The sequence below is a fragment of the Oryctolagus cuniculus genome, chromosome 9, assembly GCF_051225735.1.
Source record: "Oryctolagus cuniculus isolate XC-2025 breed Fujian yellow rabbit chromosome 9, ASM5122573v1, whole genome shotgun sequence".
Taxonomy (NCBI): domain Eukaryota; kingdom Metazoa; phylum Chordata; class Mammalia; order Lagomorpha; family Leporidae; genus Oryctolagus; species Oryctolagus cuniculus.
The window spans coordinates 60,811,997-60,831,374 of record NC_142875.1 but is presented as its reverse complement, the minus strand read 5'-3'; the positions used below and the strand labels follow the sequence as shown (position 1 = coordinate 60,831,374).

At 44.2% G+C, this 19,378-nt stretch overlaps 1 protein-coding gene across 2 annotated transcripts in view; it reads left to right on the top strand.

Annotated features, from left to right (window-relative positions):
- Positions 1–19,378, top strand: part of VWA8 (von Willebrand factor A domain containing 8) — a 407,445-nt gene that overhangs the window by 370,523 nt on the left and 17,544 nt on the right. For both annotated transcript variants that reach the window (XM_008260014.5, XM_051850641.3), the window contains 2 exons: positions 16,654–16,779; positions 18,705–18,863. In XM_008260014.5, coding sequence (XP_008258236.3) covers positions 16,654–16,779; positions 18,705–18,863 — 285 coding nt within the window. The remainder of the gene's footprint in view (positions 1–16,653; positions 16,780–18,704; positions 18,864–19,378) is intronic.

Here is a 19,378-nt window from a genome sequence, read left to right as displayed (position 1 = left end):
TTCAATAAACTAATAAATATCTTCAAATAGAGTAACTTTATTACAGGGAACTTTTTGTTCTCTTCTTCCTTGGAAATATTTCAAAAACCCCAGAAACTAGAAAACAATTTTTAGATACACAGAAGGAGATAAAAGTGATTTAATATTTGAATGAATATGGAACATAGATATAGAACTTCCACCTCTAGAAATCACTATTAATATTACCAGCACTGGCCCACACCATGGCTCATTAGGCTAATCCTCCGCCTGCGGCGCCAGTACTCCTGGTTCTAGTCCCGGTTGGGGCGCTGGTTCTGTCCTGGTTGCTCCTCCTCCAGTCCAGCTCTCTGCTGTGGCCTGGGAGGGCAGTGGAGGATGGCCCGGGTGCTTGGGCCCTGCACCCGCATGGGAGACCAGGGGGAGGAACCTGGTTCCTGGCTTCAGATCAGCACAGTGCGCCAGCCACAGTGGCCATTTGGGGAGTGAACCAATGGAAGGAAGACCTTTCTCTCTGTTTCTCTCTCTCTCACTGTCTAACTCTGCCTGTCAAAAAAAAGGAAAAAAAAAGTATTACCAGCACCATGATACTAGTGGGTATTTATTGAGCATTTTCCCTGTGCTGAGCATTTTACTAAGTGCCTTACATTGCCGTCACCATCATCATCACTTAGTGGCTGAAAGTGCCCGCTGGGGAGCCAGAATGGGAATGACAGACAGCAGGACAGCAGAGATGATTCACTCGGGTGATGTGCGTAAGCCACGTGAAACAGTGCACAGTACGGCGCGTTCTCCCCGGGAAGGCTGGCTTCAGCATCACCGTCACTGAGCCAGCCGACAGCCAGCAGCCTGGCAAACAGGCCGGGCCCTCATTGTGCTGTTTATTCTCTGGGATTGCCTACATTCGATAGCTAAAGAAACTGAGACACGTCCGTATTTTCAGCTCTCGGAATCTTACGAAATATAGATATTCCTCACCACCTTGTAAATGAGAGAATAAAAATGTAAATTAGAAAGATGGTGTAGCTTGTCCTGGGTTATGCGGCTAGACATTCCTGCATCTGAGCCCAAAACTCAGGTTCCTGTTATCTGTTAGGTCTCTGTTAACTTCTTCCAACTGTACAATCCATAAAAAAGTATAATTCTTACATACGCTAATAAAACATCTTGTACCATTATCCAAATGCCAATACAGCATTTCCAGTTGCTTCCCTTATCTTTATTTTTAATGCTTAGGCCAATTAGCCTCAGGTGGGCCATCCGGTTCTCGATTTAGAGAGATGGGGGTAGGTAAAAAGATACCAAGGGATCAACAGTGGACAAAGCCTTGTGGAGCAAGGAGGCTTTGATTTGCTCCCCTTGTTGCCATCCTCTGCCAGTCCTCTGTGGCTCTAATTAACTAAAATCTTCTAGCTGTCTGGAGATTGCTGTGTCATCCCAGTAACCATGGTGATGCTTGGTGACCGACACAAAGTCTGGCCAGGAACTAGCAAACCATCATTTGAGGTGACTTTCCAGAGCAGGCCCCGTGGCCCACGCACCGACACGTGGTTGCTGGGCAGATATCTGAGGAGCAGGAAGTGCTGCCACCACGCGTGGTAACGTGTGCCGGTACTGCACACATGTCGTTCTTCTCAGTTCCGATTACAATCAGTATTTTCATTCCCAGCCTAAACTATGTTAGCCTTTCTGATAAGATGCTGTCCCTGGACTAAGAAGGTTCCAGGCTGAAGGGACAGAGAAGACAGACATGTAGACAGATCAGTGCAGTTTACTACGCTAAGTGTCTGCCTAGAGAGAGAGGCCATGAATGAAGTAGAGTTCCAGGAGGAAGAGATCCAAGGATGAATTCTGAAGGAAGGGGTACATGAGCTGAGGTCTTGGAGGACGCAGGAACATGAACCAGAGAAGCGTGGAAACCATGCCCCCTGCAGAGGGCACATCCCAGACGGAGCCATGATCCTGCGTGATCCTGCGGATCCAAGGCATGAGCTGAGAGCAGGCCACAGTCGGGTCACACCCAGCATGAAACGCAAGCAAGGACAGGAGACTGAGAAGCAGGACTGAGACTTTACTCTGAGTGCCGACTTCGCTCAGGTTTAGAGAACAGAAAGAATTGTTACCAGAGAAGCAAAAGGGTCCTTGTCTTTGCGCAAGAAAGAATTCAGGCGTGAGACAGAGAGCAGGGGAAAGCAACATAGCAAAGTGTATTAGGGTAGGGACATCCATAAGAACAGATGGGCACCTCTCCAGGCAGCACCTGAGAGAGAGTGCACAGTTTGCATTTAGGCTGGGGTTTTTAAGGGCATGGGTCTTTCTTTCCCTCCCCCTCTCTTTCTTCTCCCGAACAAAGGTCTTGTTGGATGTAAATACGAAAAATTCCTTTCTGAGTTTTCCCCCTGAAGTTATCAGACAGGGGAAGCCTGGCTGGTGTTGCCCCGCCTTAGAGGAGGGAAGGTTATCGGGTAGAAGGAGCAGGACCCCCTGGAAGGTCACCTGGATGGGATGACTTTGAGATGCAGATGCTGGACCTAGATGTCAGTTCCCTGGCCTTTGTCACACACACATAAGCTCATTTCTGACTTCCTACCTAACAGAAGGAGAAAGTTTCAGAGGAGAGAGAGAGAGAGAGAGAGAGAGATGGAAGCCAGAAATGAAATCATAAAGCGATTTCACTTGTTCAGGTGAGAAGTGATAAGAACCAGGGTATTTGAAGTGAAAACAAAAGGAGCAGAAAAAATTCACAAAGCAGTTTGGAGGTAGAACAAGAAGACGGTGACTAATTGAATGTGGGCTAAAAAAGCTGGGGAGGTTTCAAGGCCTAGAGAACTTGAGAACTAAGCAGATGTTTGCTTTGGATGGTGGCATGTTCTTTCACCACTGGGACACCTAATATAAAAATGGCAAGCATGATATTTGAAATTTTTACAATGTAAATCTGGAGTTCAGGAGCAAGGTTGGAACCAGACAGGGTTACAGATCTATATTTCTATTTGTGTCTGTATTTTTTATGGTCATCTGTATAGGAGGCAGCTCAAGCCAAGAGAGGTGGGTTGCCTAAGGCAAGAGTCTGGAAGAAAGGGAGGGGAGGGTGAAGACAGCCACCATTTGGGAGCTGGTGCATTTCAGGCAGAGCAGCAAAGTGCTAGCTACTCTTTCTCAGCACCCAATGCCTTATCTTTCAGCACGTGATGTCCGTGGCCATGAGAGGAACAGCCTAGGAAAACAGTGCTAACTTTCAGGCTGCACAACTGGGGCATCTCACTTGGTCTTTGCCCAGAAGACCAATAAATTAGTAAAAAGCTATATACAGTGAGAAACCTCCATGACAGCAGAAATCAGGGACGGGTGCTAGTGACATCTGAGAAAGTTTCAGTTTTGCTAAATATAGTGTCACAGGATCCCTACCAAGGAAAACTCAAAAACCTTCCTGAGACATAGCACTACCGGCAAGTAAGCGAATAAGACATAATGAAATCTCATTAACAGCCCTTGCCGGGAGAGCCAGGGGAAGGGAGGGAGTCTGGGAGCCTGTGAGGTGCAGATGCAGTGACTTCCATGCTGTCACTGCCAAGCAGCAGCAGTGCTGGTGAGGAGCGGGGAGGAGAGGTCTAGGTTTCACGCAGTGGCTACAACAAGCAGAAAGCTGGAAGGGGGAATAGTTCCGGGAGAGGGGCCAGCTCAGCCCCAGCTTGAACTTGGCCCAAAGAGTAAGATCCAACAAGAGCCAAATGCCAAAAGCTAGCCGCATTGCAATGGCTTCTCCAAGCAAAATATGAAATGATGTGGAGACGGAGTCCTCATGCTAGGACTCTCCACAGTTCCAGCTCCTCCCCTGCAGAGTTCCTGAGCTGCTAGGATAGCTTTAGTGCGACAGCCTAACGCCAGTTTTAAATCCTCAGGGAAAGTTTCATAGTAACCAAGTGGCGAGTAAATGGAACCGAGGAGGAGCCACCCATCTGTCACTGAAGTTTTCCATCAGCATCTCACCATTTGAGAAAAAGGACATCAAGAAGGAAATAGCTGGGGATCTGCAGAAAGATTCTGCACTGAGGCCAAGTAACAAGCATTCAAGATGCAAAACAAGACTGTGTAACTGGGATAAAAGATTTTCTGCAGGAAACCTAAGATTTGTAGAAAACAGCTGCTTTGTGTCCTCAAAATTCAAAGAAACTCAAGGCATGCGAAAGAAGACATGGATTTAAAAGGATCTGGCTAAGAAGCAAGCAGAAATAATTAGGGAGTTGAATGACAGAAGGAAAGATGATGAGAAAACCAGAAATGCAATGGCAAAGTTTGAATCTGCATTACAAGAAGAAAGAATAACTCAACTTTGGTTGTAAGCCTACAAACTAATGTGAGTGAAAAATGTGAAAAGTTTTCCCAGACTACCAAGGATATAGAGAGGTAAAAACCATAAGGAAGGTGACGCATTGAAGCAGAGCGGCTAGCCCACACGCGGGGCCGTGGGCCATCCCAGTAAGCAGAGCAGCACTTGGCACGTGTAAATGCTCACTTACCATGTGCTGCGTGAACAAAGGCTATTCCCAGAGTGGACAACGCCAAAGAGGGCACATAAGCAATAAGCAAAGTAAAAACAAAGCTGTACTGAGCTAAGAAAAAGCCTAAGTGTGGATCCAAAGAACTAAACTGAATGCCAGGCAAAAGTACCGAAGAGATAAGCACCTTGCCACACTTCATGGAGCTTTAATGTTTCAAAAATAAAGAAAATATCCTAAAACCGTATGAGAAGACGAAAACGTGCTACCATCCGAGAACTGAAAATGATGCATTAGCTGTCCCTGAAACACTGGATGCCAAAGATAGAAGAATGCCTGCACGATTTTGGAGAAGGATGGGGTCCAAGAATTCCACACTCAGCCTAAGTATGAAGGTGAAGGAAGACATCTTCAGATCTGCAGAGACTTAAAATGTGTCACTTAAAGAGCTCTTTGGGAGTAACTTTGAAATAAATGAGTATACACACTCAGAGACACACTTGCATACATATACATACTCGTATGTGTAAACGTTCCAGCCAGTTAAGAGAGCATCAGAATCCCATCAGAGTGGGAATTTTGTGGTCCTAAAAGACAAGCCGAGAACACTGGTACCAATAAACACAGAATCAGGTCTACATAATTGTGACCAGCAAGTTCAGGAAGAAAGTTCAATATCAAGAATAATTCCTTTTAAAATACCCCTATTGAAAATTATTGATTTAGTAATAATAGGACCTAAATGCTCACATTATTTTAAAAGTAAATACCCAGGAGATTTTTAGTTAATTCTGTTGGTTGGATTAATTAAGCTGGTATAGAAGAGGAATAGAGAGCTATAAATCACCATACTTCATGTTCACTATGGGCAAGGCAAAGACCCTCTCATTCCTGAAATGATTAGAGAAGTCCAAGTTCAATCAGATGTTTTTTAAAGACTTACAGTTAGGCTGTGTTTTTTTTTTAAGATGTATTTCTTGTGAATTACAGCATATTTTTAGAGGCTGCTATGTGGGAAAGGCAGTGCCAGAGGTGAGGTGGCAGTTCAGGAGAGCAGCTAGAAGGATGTGCCGCGGTGCAGGTGAGGGCAGTGCGGGCTGAGGATGGGCTTAGGGATGGAAGGAGAGTGCCAGCTGCTGCCAGGCGCTGGGAGGAGGCGCCAGTGGATTAGGTGTGGGGAAGCGGGAGTCGCAGGCAGCTCTTGGGTGTGTGGCCTGAAAAGCTGAAGAGTGAGGTTACCCCCTGACTTTTACTGTGCTGGGGAGGATCCTAGGCATGGAATCCAGGGTTCTGAACTTGTTAAGATGACAGTTACATATATGCACCTGTGTGGGTGGTTCCCAGCTTCATCGAAGCATAAAATATTTAATTCTTTTAATTTTTTAAATCTTTATTTGAAAGGGAGACAGACACAGTCAGGCACTACAGATGGGCCATGAGAGTTCTTAGATCTGTTAGCTCATCCCCCAAATGCCCACAACAGCCAAGACTGGGCCAGGGTGAAGCCAGGAGCCAAGAACTGGGTCACCCTTTTGGGTACTTGAGCCATCACCTGCTTCCTCTCAGAGTGGGCATTAGCGGGAAGCTGGAAAAGCCAGGACTCAAATCCAGACATTCCCATGTGGCATGTGAGCGCCCTGAGCAGTATCTCTGCATCAAACATCTGCCCCCAAAATGTTTAATTCTTGAAGGAAAGACCTGAAATTGTTTTTATTTGTAAAAACTGAATATAAAAGGATGATAAATACTCACACAAAGTAACGATTTAGTTCCACAACATCATCCAAGGTTAAGGTTCCAAGGAGAATCATCTTTGCTAAGTACATGTAAGTACCTTACAAAGAGATGTAACACAAATAATAGGGAATTCCTTAGAATACGAAGATGCATATCTTCTCTTTTCTCTGAAATACTCTTTCACTGTTTAGAGCTCCTAAGAACTTAACAGATATATTGTAAAGTATTTTAACTATAATGTCAAAATATTGAGAACTACAGAGTAAACAATTTTATTTATTTTATAAATGCTATACAAAAATTTTTCTTAATCAGCAAGTCTTTTTTTTCAAATGGTATAAATAATTGTCGTAAAAATATATGTTGGTTGAGCATGCACAATAAAAATAATGGGCACTAAGGTTAAATAAGAGAATGACTATGCCCTATGTATCCTCAAGCAGCCATCTGTAATCACTCTTCCACCCAACAAGTATTTGATAACTTCTATACACTTCATTCTGTAGAATATACATACTGTGTACAAAAGTAGTTATTTAAGTCTATTCTTCCTAATATCTTCATTAAATAAATTCTGAAGAAACAGAAAATTAGCTTGATTATAGAATTTTTAGGTGAAGGAAATCTTGATTAAACGTAACCCAATTAAGTGGAGACTTAAGATTAATCACAATGCTTTCAGTGCTAAAAATCATAGGAGAGTGTCACAAACCACAAGATAAGTGGTTTTTGTCAAGTTTACTCATTCTAAAGCCCTCAGTGCTATGTGTCTGTGGGTGTGTGTGTACTTTCTGGTTAACCAACTACAAGTATTTCCCAGAAAATAAGTGAATCAGAATACATCATCCCCTGAGCATTTCAGTTAGTCTAATTGTTCTTTGCATACAAGCAGTAAAATTCTACTTCTTTTGTAGAAAGTCTGTATAACAGCCTTTTTGCTAGTGCAACCTAGCTTTATATATGAGTTCACATTAGTATGAATATACTGTCTCATACAAAACTGCTGGACATACTTAGAAGTATACTTTGTGCAGTAGGACATACAGTAAAGAACATCTTTGGCCCTTTGGTATAAATTAAAGCATACATTTAAATACAGTAGGAACTGACTAGTTCAAGAAGAGTCTGAATTAGTCCCATAGAACATGGAAGCTTGTGTGTAAATGTTCTGATTCAGCCTGCAGGGACTTTTTAAAGAGCTCCCAGCCTACTGTCCCCAAGAGCATACATTTGGACAGACTGGCCTCTTCCTGTTTTGAGTTAGCAAGTACCAGTGGGCTGGCTAGAGGAGGGAACATATCTTCTGCCCAAACTTACCTGGGAGTTATGGAGTTAAAAACCAATGAGCAGAACTACTGTGATTAGAGTGGCTGTGCCCAGTGGGTCAGTGGCTGAAACATGCTCTCACTTTCAACAACGACTGGTTCTTATTCCTGAAAATATCAATGGCAGCAGTATCCAAAGTAATTCCTTTATCTGCAATTAAAAAGAAAGAAAGAGAGTTTACCCCACAAGAATGACTGAAAAACAATTTTTTAGCTGTCATTCTCAATTGTTGGTGAGGACATAAGCAAACAATCCTCGTGAACTGCTCATGGGAATAGAAAACGGGAAAACCACGCAGGAAAACTGCTTCACAATATCTGCTGGAGCTGGAATATCCACATTCTGTGACTCAGGGTTTCCATCCAACACAAAGGAGCACATACCTGCTGCAGAAGACGTGTCCAGGGATGTCAATGATGGCATTACCCATAATAGCGCCACACAGGAAGCAGCAGTTGGAGAATGGATGAATTGGGACAGAGCCGTACAGCGGAACACTGTCAAGGTCACACAGGAGATGGCAGTACAGATGCTGCGTGACTGATGATGGGGTTCCATGCTGATAAGCCCAACGTGGGAAATGCATTCAGTACGTCTAACCTGCCAAGCATCCTAGCTCAGCCCCACAGCACATACAGGGTCTCGGTGCCCCTCCAGGACTGCGAGGCTGACTGGCAGCTGCGGCTGCTGCCGCCGCCTAGCATCTCAGATCAAAATTCAAAATCCGACATGGTTTCTACCGAATGGGTGACACTCTCCCACTACTGTAAAGTAAAAAATTCTAAATCGATCAAGGCATTACAAGTTGACTACCGCCTACGCACACCAACATGGGAAACTCACAAGGGAAGTATTGAGACAGAGACGGCAGAAACAAGAGTAGCTGCCATGTGTGTCCATTTTTATCAAGATCAAAACCGGGCAGACTTAATCCATGGAAACAGGGGTCAGAATAGGGGTTACCTCTGGCAGGAGGAAGGTCAAGTTCAGAACAGGGCCCTGGGAGGTTTCAGAGGTATGGGAAGTTAAAAAATATGGACTCTTTGTAACCATTTATTGAGATCTGCACTTAAGATTTACCCACTTTGTCATATGCATATTATAATTAAATTTTAAAAAAACTTTTTGGAAAGCGCTTATCCCTCTCCCACACTCTCAGTACAAGGTTTACTTTATTGGCATACATAATAGAAGGAGTGTTTAAGCTGAGGGATTCTTTAAGGGAGGCAAAATCATTATGGACACGGAAGCAACACCAGTATGAGAAGATTCAGACATAAAATCCCTGGATTCTTATGTGATGGCAGATCCAGAGACAGCTCATAGAATATTCTAAGGGAAAAATAAACATTTTTTTAAGATTTGTTTTTTATTTACTTGAAAGAGTTACAGAGTGAGTTAGAGCCAGAGAGGGGGGGTGGGGAAGAGGGAGAGGGAGACAGGTCTTCCATCCACTGGTTCACTCCCCAAATGGCTGCAACCACCAGAGCTGAACTGAGCTGAAGCCAGGAGCCAGGTCTCCCATGTGGGTGCAAGGGCCCAAGGACCTGGGCCATCTTCTGCTGCTTTTCTCAGGCCATAGCAGAGAGCTGGATTGGAAGTGGAGCAGCCGGGACTCAACCTGGTGCCCATGTGGGATGCCGGCACTGCCACTGGCTTTACCTGCTACGCCACAGTACCAGCCCCTAGTTCATTTCTTTTTAACATTAAATAATAAAACACCATGTAGGTGTAGCACAGTGTGTTTATTCTTTCATTTACTGTAGGACATCCTGGTTGCTTCCATATTTTGGCAATTATGAATAAAACTACTGTATACATCATGTATAGATTTTTTGCATAGACGTAAATTTTCAACTCATTTAGGTGATTACTAAGGAATGTAATTGCTGGATTCCCTGGTAAGGGTATGTTTTGGTGAGAAGCTGCCAAACTGTCTTCCCAAGTGGCTTTAGGATTTTGTGATCTCAGAAGCTATTAGACTTCCTGTTGCTCCACATCTTCACCAGCATTTGGTGTTGTCAGTATTTTGAATTTTGGCCATTCTAATAGGTGTGTGGTGATATCTCATAATGTGCAGTTCTGTGAGGACATGTGATGTGGAACGTCTGTTCAGATGTTTGTTTGCCATCTGGGTATCTTCTCTAATGAGGTGTCCACTCAAGTCTGTTGCCCGTTTCTTGATCATTTTCTTAATGTTGGGTTTTGAGAGTTCTTTGTGTGTTTTGAGTGAGAGTCCTTTATCAGACATATCTTTTGCAAATATTTTCTTCTAGTCTATGTCTTGCCTTCTCATTCTTTTGATAGATTTCTAAGTAAGATGAAGTTTAGTGCATACTACATTTTCCACAAACTTCTTGAAATACCCTCATTTATCGTCTTTTTTTTTTTTTTTTTTTTTTTTTGACAGGCAGAGTGGATAGCGAGAGAGAGACAGAGAGAAAGGTCTTCCTTTGCCGTTGGTTCACCCTCCAATGGCTGCCGCGGCCGGTGCACTGTGGCCGGCGCACCGCGCTGATCCGATGGCAGGAGCCAGGAGCCAGGTGCTTTTCCTGGTCTCCCATGGGGTGCAGGGCCCAAGCACCTGGGCCATCCTCCACTGCACTCCCGGGCCACAGCAGAGAGCTGGCCTGGAAGAGGGGCAGCCGGGACAGAATCCGGCGCCCCAACCGGGACTAGAACCCGGTGTGCCGGCGCCGCTAGGCGGAGGATTAGCCTAGTGAGCCGCAGCGCCGGCATTTATCGTCATTTTTCAAAGACTATTTATGGTCTGCAATAATTCTCTAGATCTTTGCTCCTAATGTAAGACTCTTGGGCTAGCAAATATTTGCATCACATTAAAGCTTGTTCTTAGACCCCACCCGGAATCAGAAACTACATTGTTATTTATATACACACTAAGCTTTGAGAAGCCCTGCTCTCCATAACCTGCCAGATAGACTCAAAGGTATATTTCATTAAATTATTTTTTAAATTCTTGTGGGAAATAAATAACTTATTTTTATTTATTTTGAATTGTAAAAGTCACAAGTTCATTGTATGAAAATTCAAAAACACAAAAATTAAAAGAATGGGGCTCACCTGTGATGCTGGCATCTCATATGGGCACTGGTTCAAGTCCCAGCTGCTCCACTTCCAGTCCAGCTCCCTGCTAATGTGCCTGGGAAAACAGTGGAAGATGGCTGCACCCACATGGGAGACCCAGATGAAGCTCCTGGCTCCTGGATTTGGTCTGGCCCAGCCCTGGCCATTGCAGCAATATGGGGGGTGAACCAGCAGATTGAAGATATCTCTGTCGCTTCCTCTCTCTGTAACTTTGTCTTTCAAATGAATAAATAAAGATTTTTTAAAAATTGAGAGGAAAATAATGTCACCTATAATCTCACAGCCCAAAAATAGCCATCACTATTAATACATTGGTTTGTTTCTTTCCACATATTTTTCTTTGCATATATATAATGTACATGCAATACACGTACATATACATTGAGATAATATATGTACCTGCTTTTGTATCATAATCACTTAACATTTTACAGTAAGCATTTAACAAGTACTTCACTGAACACCTACCACGTATCAAGCATTGCTCTGGATGCTGAGGTTACAACAATGAACAAAGAAAATACGGGCTTGTCTCCCATGACCCTTATTTTCTGAGACAAAGGGACAAATAAAGCATTTATAAATGGTGATAAATGTGAAGAAATTTACACAGGTTAATGAGCTAGAGAATGATAGATTCCTTGATTCCGGCTGTACCAACCCATGTTTATGATCTGGGCCTCTACGATTCCTTTAGGAGTAACAGTATAACTTCCAGTCTTTTTTTTTTTTTTTTTTTGTCAAAATATTTATTTACTTATCTGACACTCTATCTACCTGGCTGTCTAAAAGGCAGAGTGACAGATCTTCCATCTACTGGGTTACTCCCCACATACCTGTGACAGCCAGGGCTAAACCCAGGCTGAAGCAGGAAACCAAGCACCTGGACCATCATCTGCTGCCTCCCAGCGTATTGGCGGGAAGCTGGAACAGAAATGGAGGCAGTGCTCACACCAGGGCATTCTGTTATGGGATATTGGCGTCCCTAATGTCAGCTTAACCTGCTGTGCCACAGTGCCTGCCCCAATTTCTAGTCCTCTATCAAAAAGTGCGATATTCTCTCCATTTCTTATTTGGTTAAACAGAGTTACATGTTGTACTTAACTGAATCGCACATCACTGGACATTTAGCAGCTTTTTTCATACTTATTGAGTGGCGTACAGTGCCTGAGCCATAGTGATTCACTACACATGAATTAGTTACCCCAGCTCCTAGTTTTAAGCGTTGTGACCTACTTTGTGAAATGTGAAGGTTTCTCCTCTTGAATTGCAAGGCCTGGCCTGCAGCGTATAATCCTTTATGTGTATGTCCTCCTAACAAACGTGTGCCCAATTTTCTCTCACTGTTACCTTTCTAGGGAGGCCTGTGTGTGTGTGTCTGAAGGCCCTGTCAGCGTAAGAAGGCATACTGCTTTGCAGGAAACTTTTCTTCTTTTTCAGGAGTTCTTTTTTAAACTTTACGCATTCAGGGGGTACAGTATAGTAATTCAATACAAAGTAGATCACGTATAAAAGTAGATCAGGGTAATTAGCATTTCCAGCTCCTTAAAAATTTGTCATTTCTCCGTGATGGGCACTTTGGAACTCTACTGCTGCAACTCTTTATAAAATGTATAACGCATTATTGCAAACTGCAGCCCGTATGGTGCTGTCTGGCAACAGTACTTCTTCCTTCTTCTTCTTTTTTTTAATTTGATAGGTAGAGTTATAGACAATGGGAGAGAGAGACAGAGAGAAAGGTCTTCCTTCCATTGGTTCACTCCCCAAATGGCCACTGTGGCTGGCGCGCTGCGCCGATCCGAAGCCAGGAGCCAGGTGCTTCTCCTGGTCTCCCATGTGAGTGCAGGGCCCAAGCACTTGGGCCATCCTCCACTGCACTCCCGGGCCACAGCAGAGAGCTGGACTGGAAGAGGAGCAACCAGGACTAGAACCCGGCGCCCATATGGGATGTCGGTGCCTCAGGCGGAGGATTAACCAAGTGAGCCACAGCGCCAGCCCCATGTACTTCTTCCTTCTAACTGTACGTTGGTGCGTATGGGACCTCTCTCTGCTCCCCCTTCCTCCTACCCTTCTAAGCCTCCAGTGACCAGTATTCTAACTCTCACTAAACCATCTCTTCATTTCCACATATGAGTGAGAGCATATAGTATTTGCCTGTCTGTGTCTGGTTTACTTTGTGTAACATAATGCCCTCTAGTTCATCTATGTAGTCACAAATGACAAGATTTTTAATGATATTAATATTAATAATGTGTTAATAATATGACAGTAATATTCCTTTGTGCGTTTATACCACTCTCACCAGTCAAAGGACACCTCAGCTGATTCCATACCTCAGCTGTTGTAGTGAACATCAACATGGAGCTATCTCTGTGAGGTCCTGATTTCACTTCCTTTGGATGTATTTTTCCCAGCACTATTTATTAAGAACTTGTCCCTTTTTCAGGGCATGTTTTTGACACCTTTGTCAGAGATCAGCTGGCTGTACACAGGTCTGATTTGGGGCTTTCTATTCTATCCTGTTGGTCTGTGTGTCGGTTTTGATGCCAGCACCATGTTATTTTAGTTTTGTAATGTGTTTTGAGGTAAGATATTGTGATGCCTCCAGGTTAGTTCTTTCTTGATCAAGATTTTCTTTTTTGGCTACTTGGGATCTTTGTGATTCCGCATGAATTTTAGGATCTTGTTCTATCCCTGTGAAGAATGCCATTGGTATTTTGGTGAGGATTGCCTTGCACCTGTACATCACCATGGGTAGTACAGACTTATTTTTTAAAATTTTACTTATTTATTTGAAAGTCAGAGTCACACAGAGAGAGGAGAAGCAGAGAGAGAGAGAGAGAGGTCTTCCATCCAGTGGTTCACTCCCCAATTGGCCTCAACAGCCAGAACTGCGCCTATCAGAAGCCAGGAGCCAGGAGCTTCTTCCAGGTCTCCCACGTGGGTGCAGAGGCCCAAGGACTTGGGCCATCTTCTTGCTGCTTTCCCAGGCCATAGCAGAGAGCTTGATCGGAAGTGGAGCAGCCAGGTCTCGAACAGGCACCCATATGGGATGTCAGCGCTTCAGGCCAGGGCGTTAACCTGCTGCACCACAGCGCCGGCCCCTAGTACAGACATTTTAATGATAGTCTATGAACATTGAAATGTGGTGGGTCTTAGTGCAAGTGCAGTCATTTCTGCAGTGAAGAACCTTGCTTCACCTGTAGTGTATTTGTATACTAACACTCCATTTCTTTGCTCATTATTCTAATGTTATATTATAGTAATGTTTCAGAGCCATTTAAAATGATAATTAGGACCTTTAAAAGTTAACTGAGCAATTCTCAATTATCAGTGGAAATCATAATGAGATGATGCCTGCTCTGCTCAGCCAAGGTCATATGTACGTCCTTCCAGCTGGAACAGACAAGTTACAGTTTACCCCTCTGCCTGTTACCTTAACAAGGTTTATTTTTTGCCCTCATGATAAATATATTCTGTTTTCAGAAACACTGAAATATGGAAGGAGAATAGAATTAATAATTAGAATTTTAGCATTTTATATTTCCTTGATTGTTAAATGGTGGATTTTAAATTTATTTTTTACCATGTTGTCATCTGCATCAAAAATCACAGAAATTACTTCATCTATACCTATCACAATGGTGAAAAAAATCTGTAGCTTTCCCCAGCGAAAGCATCATTGATTAATAAAACTGTGCAGTAGCTAGCGATATTGGGTAGGCGTCCTCAGGGTCATTGCCTTGTGTATATATTTATGAAACTTGGAAAATCAATGCTTAATGATCCCAGTGTTATTATGTAACATGTCATATAATCTTATGGGAATTTTTACCCCACATTCCTCTAAGGAGTTCAAGAGTCTTTCATGCTGATTTGATGGCAACTGATCACTGCCACCATGTTCTCTTCACTTTCTCCAGTGCTTCTTTTCACAGTTTAGACTTGTCTGTGAGCGTCTGTCCTCTTCCAAGGAAAGCTTTCGAAGCCAGTGCTCTTGGGCTTGGCCTCTCCAAGAGGGGTGGAGTGTCGGCATTACCACAGTAACATTTCCCAGCCTGGTTTCTCCCGGAAGCCTGGGGAATCCTCGCCCTATCCACCAGAAGTGACAGGAAAGAGGAGCTACGCTCCAAGTCTGAGCCACTAGAGTGGCAGAGGGCCCCTGAGCAGGGTGCAGTGGGATGCAGGCTGCGGGGTCCATGCCCCAGTGTGAAAAGTGTCCAGACCTGTGCTGCGCATCTTACCAAGGTTTATGTGACAGCGGTGCGACAGTTTGCCCCATCTTCCTGTGAGATCCTGGGGCTCTTGCCAAGAACAGACTCCCAAAGAACACAAGCCCGGAAGTTCTGGAATCAACTGCCCGCCCAAACTGATACCTTTATGCTACTCAATTAGGGATTTCCTTCTCTCGATTTCACGTTCACATCATTATATTTTTACCCAGTCTTGGTAATTTTGTACCAGTTCACAGCAAGGGTATGAAAGACACAGAAACTATATATATAGTAATGCCCAGAATTGGAGCATATAGAGTTTCTTTGTGTAATGGTTGCTCTGCTCCCAAAACAGGCACCCAATGCCTGCCACATGGCTCTGTATTTTCAGTGACAATGCAGTCAGACAGTACACAGTGATGGAAGTATGCTGAAGTCAATGTGGACTTCATTGTCCATAATATTTGCTTCACCCACTGCTCATAGTAGCAGCGCCAGCTCACAGAGATTGCCCAGCTCCTTCTTACCTGATTCCACGTGCTAGCTCATTTAATCATCACAACAACTCACCCAAGTAGATACTAGTGTTTCCTCGCTTAAAGGAGACTGCAAACAGAGTGATTATTTTACCTTGATCAAATATTTGGCAGTCATGAAGGGATGATTGGAGCCAGGCTGTGTGACTCCAGAACACATGATTTTTTTTAACCACTATCTAATTTGTATGCATAGAAGTATTTTAACTATTCTTGCAACTTTTTATTCATAATATAAATACAGTTATCAGTTATAATATAAAGAGTTGCCTTGACTAGGAAGGTTGTTTACCATTTACCACTGTCTTAGCCACCTGGCAGAAGTTATTGTGGCAAAGTATCTTATGGAATTACCTTTAGAAAAGTAACTCAGAAGATTTTTGAATGTAGAAAATCAGAGATTGGGATGGGTGCTATGGCATAGTGAGTTAAGCAACTGCCCACGGTGTCGGCATCCTATATGGTGTCAGTTTGAGTCCCAACTGCTCCACTTCTGATCCATCTCCCTGCTGATAGCACAGGAAAGCAGTGGAAGATGGCTAGAGTGCTCGGACCCCTGTACCCACACGGGAGACCTAGAGGACCCTCCTGGCTTCAGATCAGCCCAGCTTCAACTGCTGCAGCCGTTTGGGGAATGAACCAGCAGATGGAAGACTTCTTTCTCTGTTTCTCCCTCTCTCTGTCTGTAACTCTGCCTCTCAATTAAAAAAAAGAAAGAAAAAATCAGAGATGTGTGCCGTATAAAATGTTCACCTACTATTGTTTTTAGCCATTTCCATCTGCATTCCAAGTCACAGAGAACTTAAACTAAAATTTCTTCTCCACAAGGAAAATTTCTGAAGATATCATTTTCTCTGGGTTTGCAGACAATGTTAACAAGTTCAAACTGATGATTTTGTTACCTTATAAATTTTCTAGAAGCACTAGGAGAGAAAATCCCTAAGAAATGCGTCACCATTACATTTCTAGGTAGCGAGCATTTCTCCAGGGGTTCATTTGCATGCTGTCTTCCTGCTCTTATGCACTTTGAGTCAGCTCATTTTGTTGTTCCATATGTTAAGACAATTAAACATGTCAAAATCCGCACAAAACACGTTTCTCTGTCAGCAGTACAGACACCTTTCCATTCGTTCTACCGTGTTCACACAGGACCTCACTTACTGAAAAGATGCCGCGTTTCCTGTTATTGATGCACAAAGTGTATCAGAGACCCTGCAGAAGTCATTGAAATTCAGGGTTATTTGTGTGTCATTATAGGCTAAAGGGAAAGAGCGACAGTGGCTGAGACACCAAGCTACTGGAGAACTAGATGACGCCAAGATCATTGATGGGCTGACTGGAGAGAAAGCCATCTACAAACGCCGGGGTGATCTGGAGCCACAGGTAAGTCCAGCGAACACCGGCCTCGTATGTGCATAGTTCAGCCCTCCTTACAGAAACTTGCTTTCTTGAGGTATGCAAAACACCATAAACCTTGAATATGGGAAGCACCGTATTTAAAAAAAGAAAAAACGAGCAAGGTGAAACGTAAACCTTAGATTATTTAGGATACAAATCAAAGCCCAAGCAAGGAAACATAAGGAATGCTTAAGTTGGGCAATCTAAAGAACAGTTAATACAAAGACTGTAGCTAAATCGAAGGGTGAGGCTTAGGAAAATCCAAATGAGACAGTAAGTCGGAGCTAGCAACAGCCGGGATCTAATCCCACCCCTAGGGGTAACAGGCCAGAGCGAGAGAACAATGGCAGGAACCCAGAGAAGGGAATCTGAGAAATCTGTGGCCTTGGTGGAGGAGGAGCCGGCCCACGGCGACAGCAGAGAAGGAGCAGCATGAACACTTACCCAGCCTCACCCTCAGATCTGCCATTGGGAGTCAGCAGCCAAGAAGCGGCTGATGCAGGCATGGAGGGCAGCTCCTAGGACCGAGAGGTGCCCTGGAGGGGAACCTGAAGACCCTCAGTATGTCTGCTAAGCCCAGGGAACTCTTCAGGCGCAAGTAGTAGAGAAATCTGGGTGTTTTCTGCTGTTCTATTACTGGAAAGATCTATGCCCATCACATCACTGAGGAAAATTCTAGAAAACAGGAGACCTTCCCTTAAATAACTCGAATTGTAGTGTGTCAGGTTACTGGCAGCACAGTGAAGTATTGAGTCTGCAGAAGAGCTCTGTGATTTCCGGCATTGCTGAGCGGCCTGAGAGCTGGGGGCTGGCGACTGGCAGGGCAGGGAGAGCCAGTCCATGTAAATATTTACACCGGGAGGCTCTGGTGGTGATTTGGAGTGTTCTTCTGTCTGTGGCATGGGGATGAGTCAGCTGCCTGCCTTACTGACTCATTGTGGTCAGCACATGTGTTTGGGTACATCTGAAATTGTGAATAGTCATGGAAGCATGTGTGACAGTGATCTTAATTTGGACAGATTCAATCCGTTTTTTAAAGGACATTACATTTGCCTCAAATCATTATTCTAATACCCACAATATTTTCTTCAAATTGCTAACTTGCCTCATTAATTTTATTTCAGCAAGTCTATAACAACAGAATAATCTAGATTTAATTTTTTTATTTTTGGTCAACAAAAGTGACAGACGTCTCTAAATTCTGCAGATTGGCAGGTGTGAGTTGAAAATCAAACTGGGTCTCGTGTGTCTCGCCTTTTAACTGACAGTTGTTGCTGGACAGCAGTTACCTACCGCGTCCTTGCTTTGAACTGCTGAGCAGAGAGAGGCAACAGTGCAGCAACTGGAAGGAAGGCAGCACCGGAAGTTTACCAAAGACAGAGGCGTTCGAAAACAGTTTCCTTCGGTTCTCTGCCAGAACCTCTCTCCTGTGCCCTAGTTTCAGGGATCTGATGTTTCTTGGGGCTTCTGTGTAGCCATCACTGCACAGCAGGTACCAGTGACGTCAGTGTCGGTGTGAGCTTCCCTCCAAAATGATGCCCACTCTCTTGCTGGAGATAGTGACTCCGAGGCATGAAATGAAAATGACATGCTGGGGTTCTGTCTTGCCAGATTATCGTTTTAAAGGTATCATATTTTTTTTAAAAATATCAGCCTCCATAAGTCAACTTCACTAGACTAGATTGGGCCTTGACAGGACTGTATTCCAAAGGAAGGTGTTTTCCACACGGCCCTGACTACTAACAGGAGCCTGGCATTCCCTTCGCTGAAGTCCAGCCCATTGCCTTTGCACCTGCCAGGACAGCCCTGTTCAGTGCCCAGCTTCCAGCTGATCTCACAGGCCAGCAGCCATTGATTTTCTGGTTCACGGCTTTTCTATCATCCGCTCTCCCCCTCCCTCCCTCCATCAGCTGGGCAGCCCGCAACAGAAACCCAAACGTCTACGGCTGGTGGTGGACGTATCTGGCAGCATGTATCGCTTCAACGGGGTGGACGGCCGGCTCGAGCGGTCCATGGAGGCTGTGTGTATGGTCATGGAAGCCTTCGAGAACTATGAGGAAAAGTTCAAGGTAATGGTATGAATGAGAATGATGGGAGGCCACCTTGACCACATCTACCCAGGAGTCAGCCTGACATCAGCCTGACATCCGGGCAGAACAGGTGACACTGTCCATCCTCCCTGCTCATTTGCTGATAGCACAGAGCACGTGACCCTGTTTGTTTTACCTGCTCAAATAATTAGAATACAGTACCATATGGATTGTTTTTAGTTGTTTATTTGACAGGCAGATTTACAGAAACAGGGAGAGAGAGAGAAAGAGATCTTCATCCACTGGTTCATTTGCCCAACACCTGCAACAGCTGAGGCTGGGCCAGGCCAGGCCAGGCTGAAGCCAGAAACCTGGAATGCTATCCAGGTCTCCCACATGAGTGCAGGGACCCAGGCACTTGGACCATCCTCTGCTGCTTTTTCAGGTGCATTAGCAGGGAGCAGGATCAGAAGTGGAGCAGCCGGGACTCAAACCAGCACTCATATGGGATGCTGGTGTTGCAAGCAGCAGCTTAACCTGCTGTGCCACAGTGC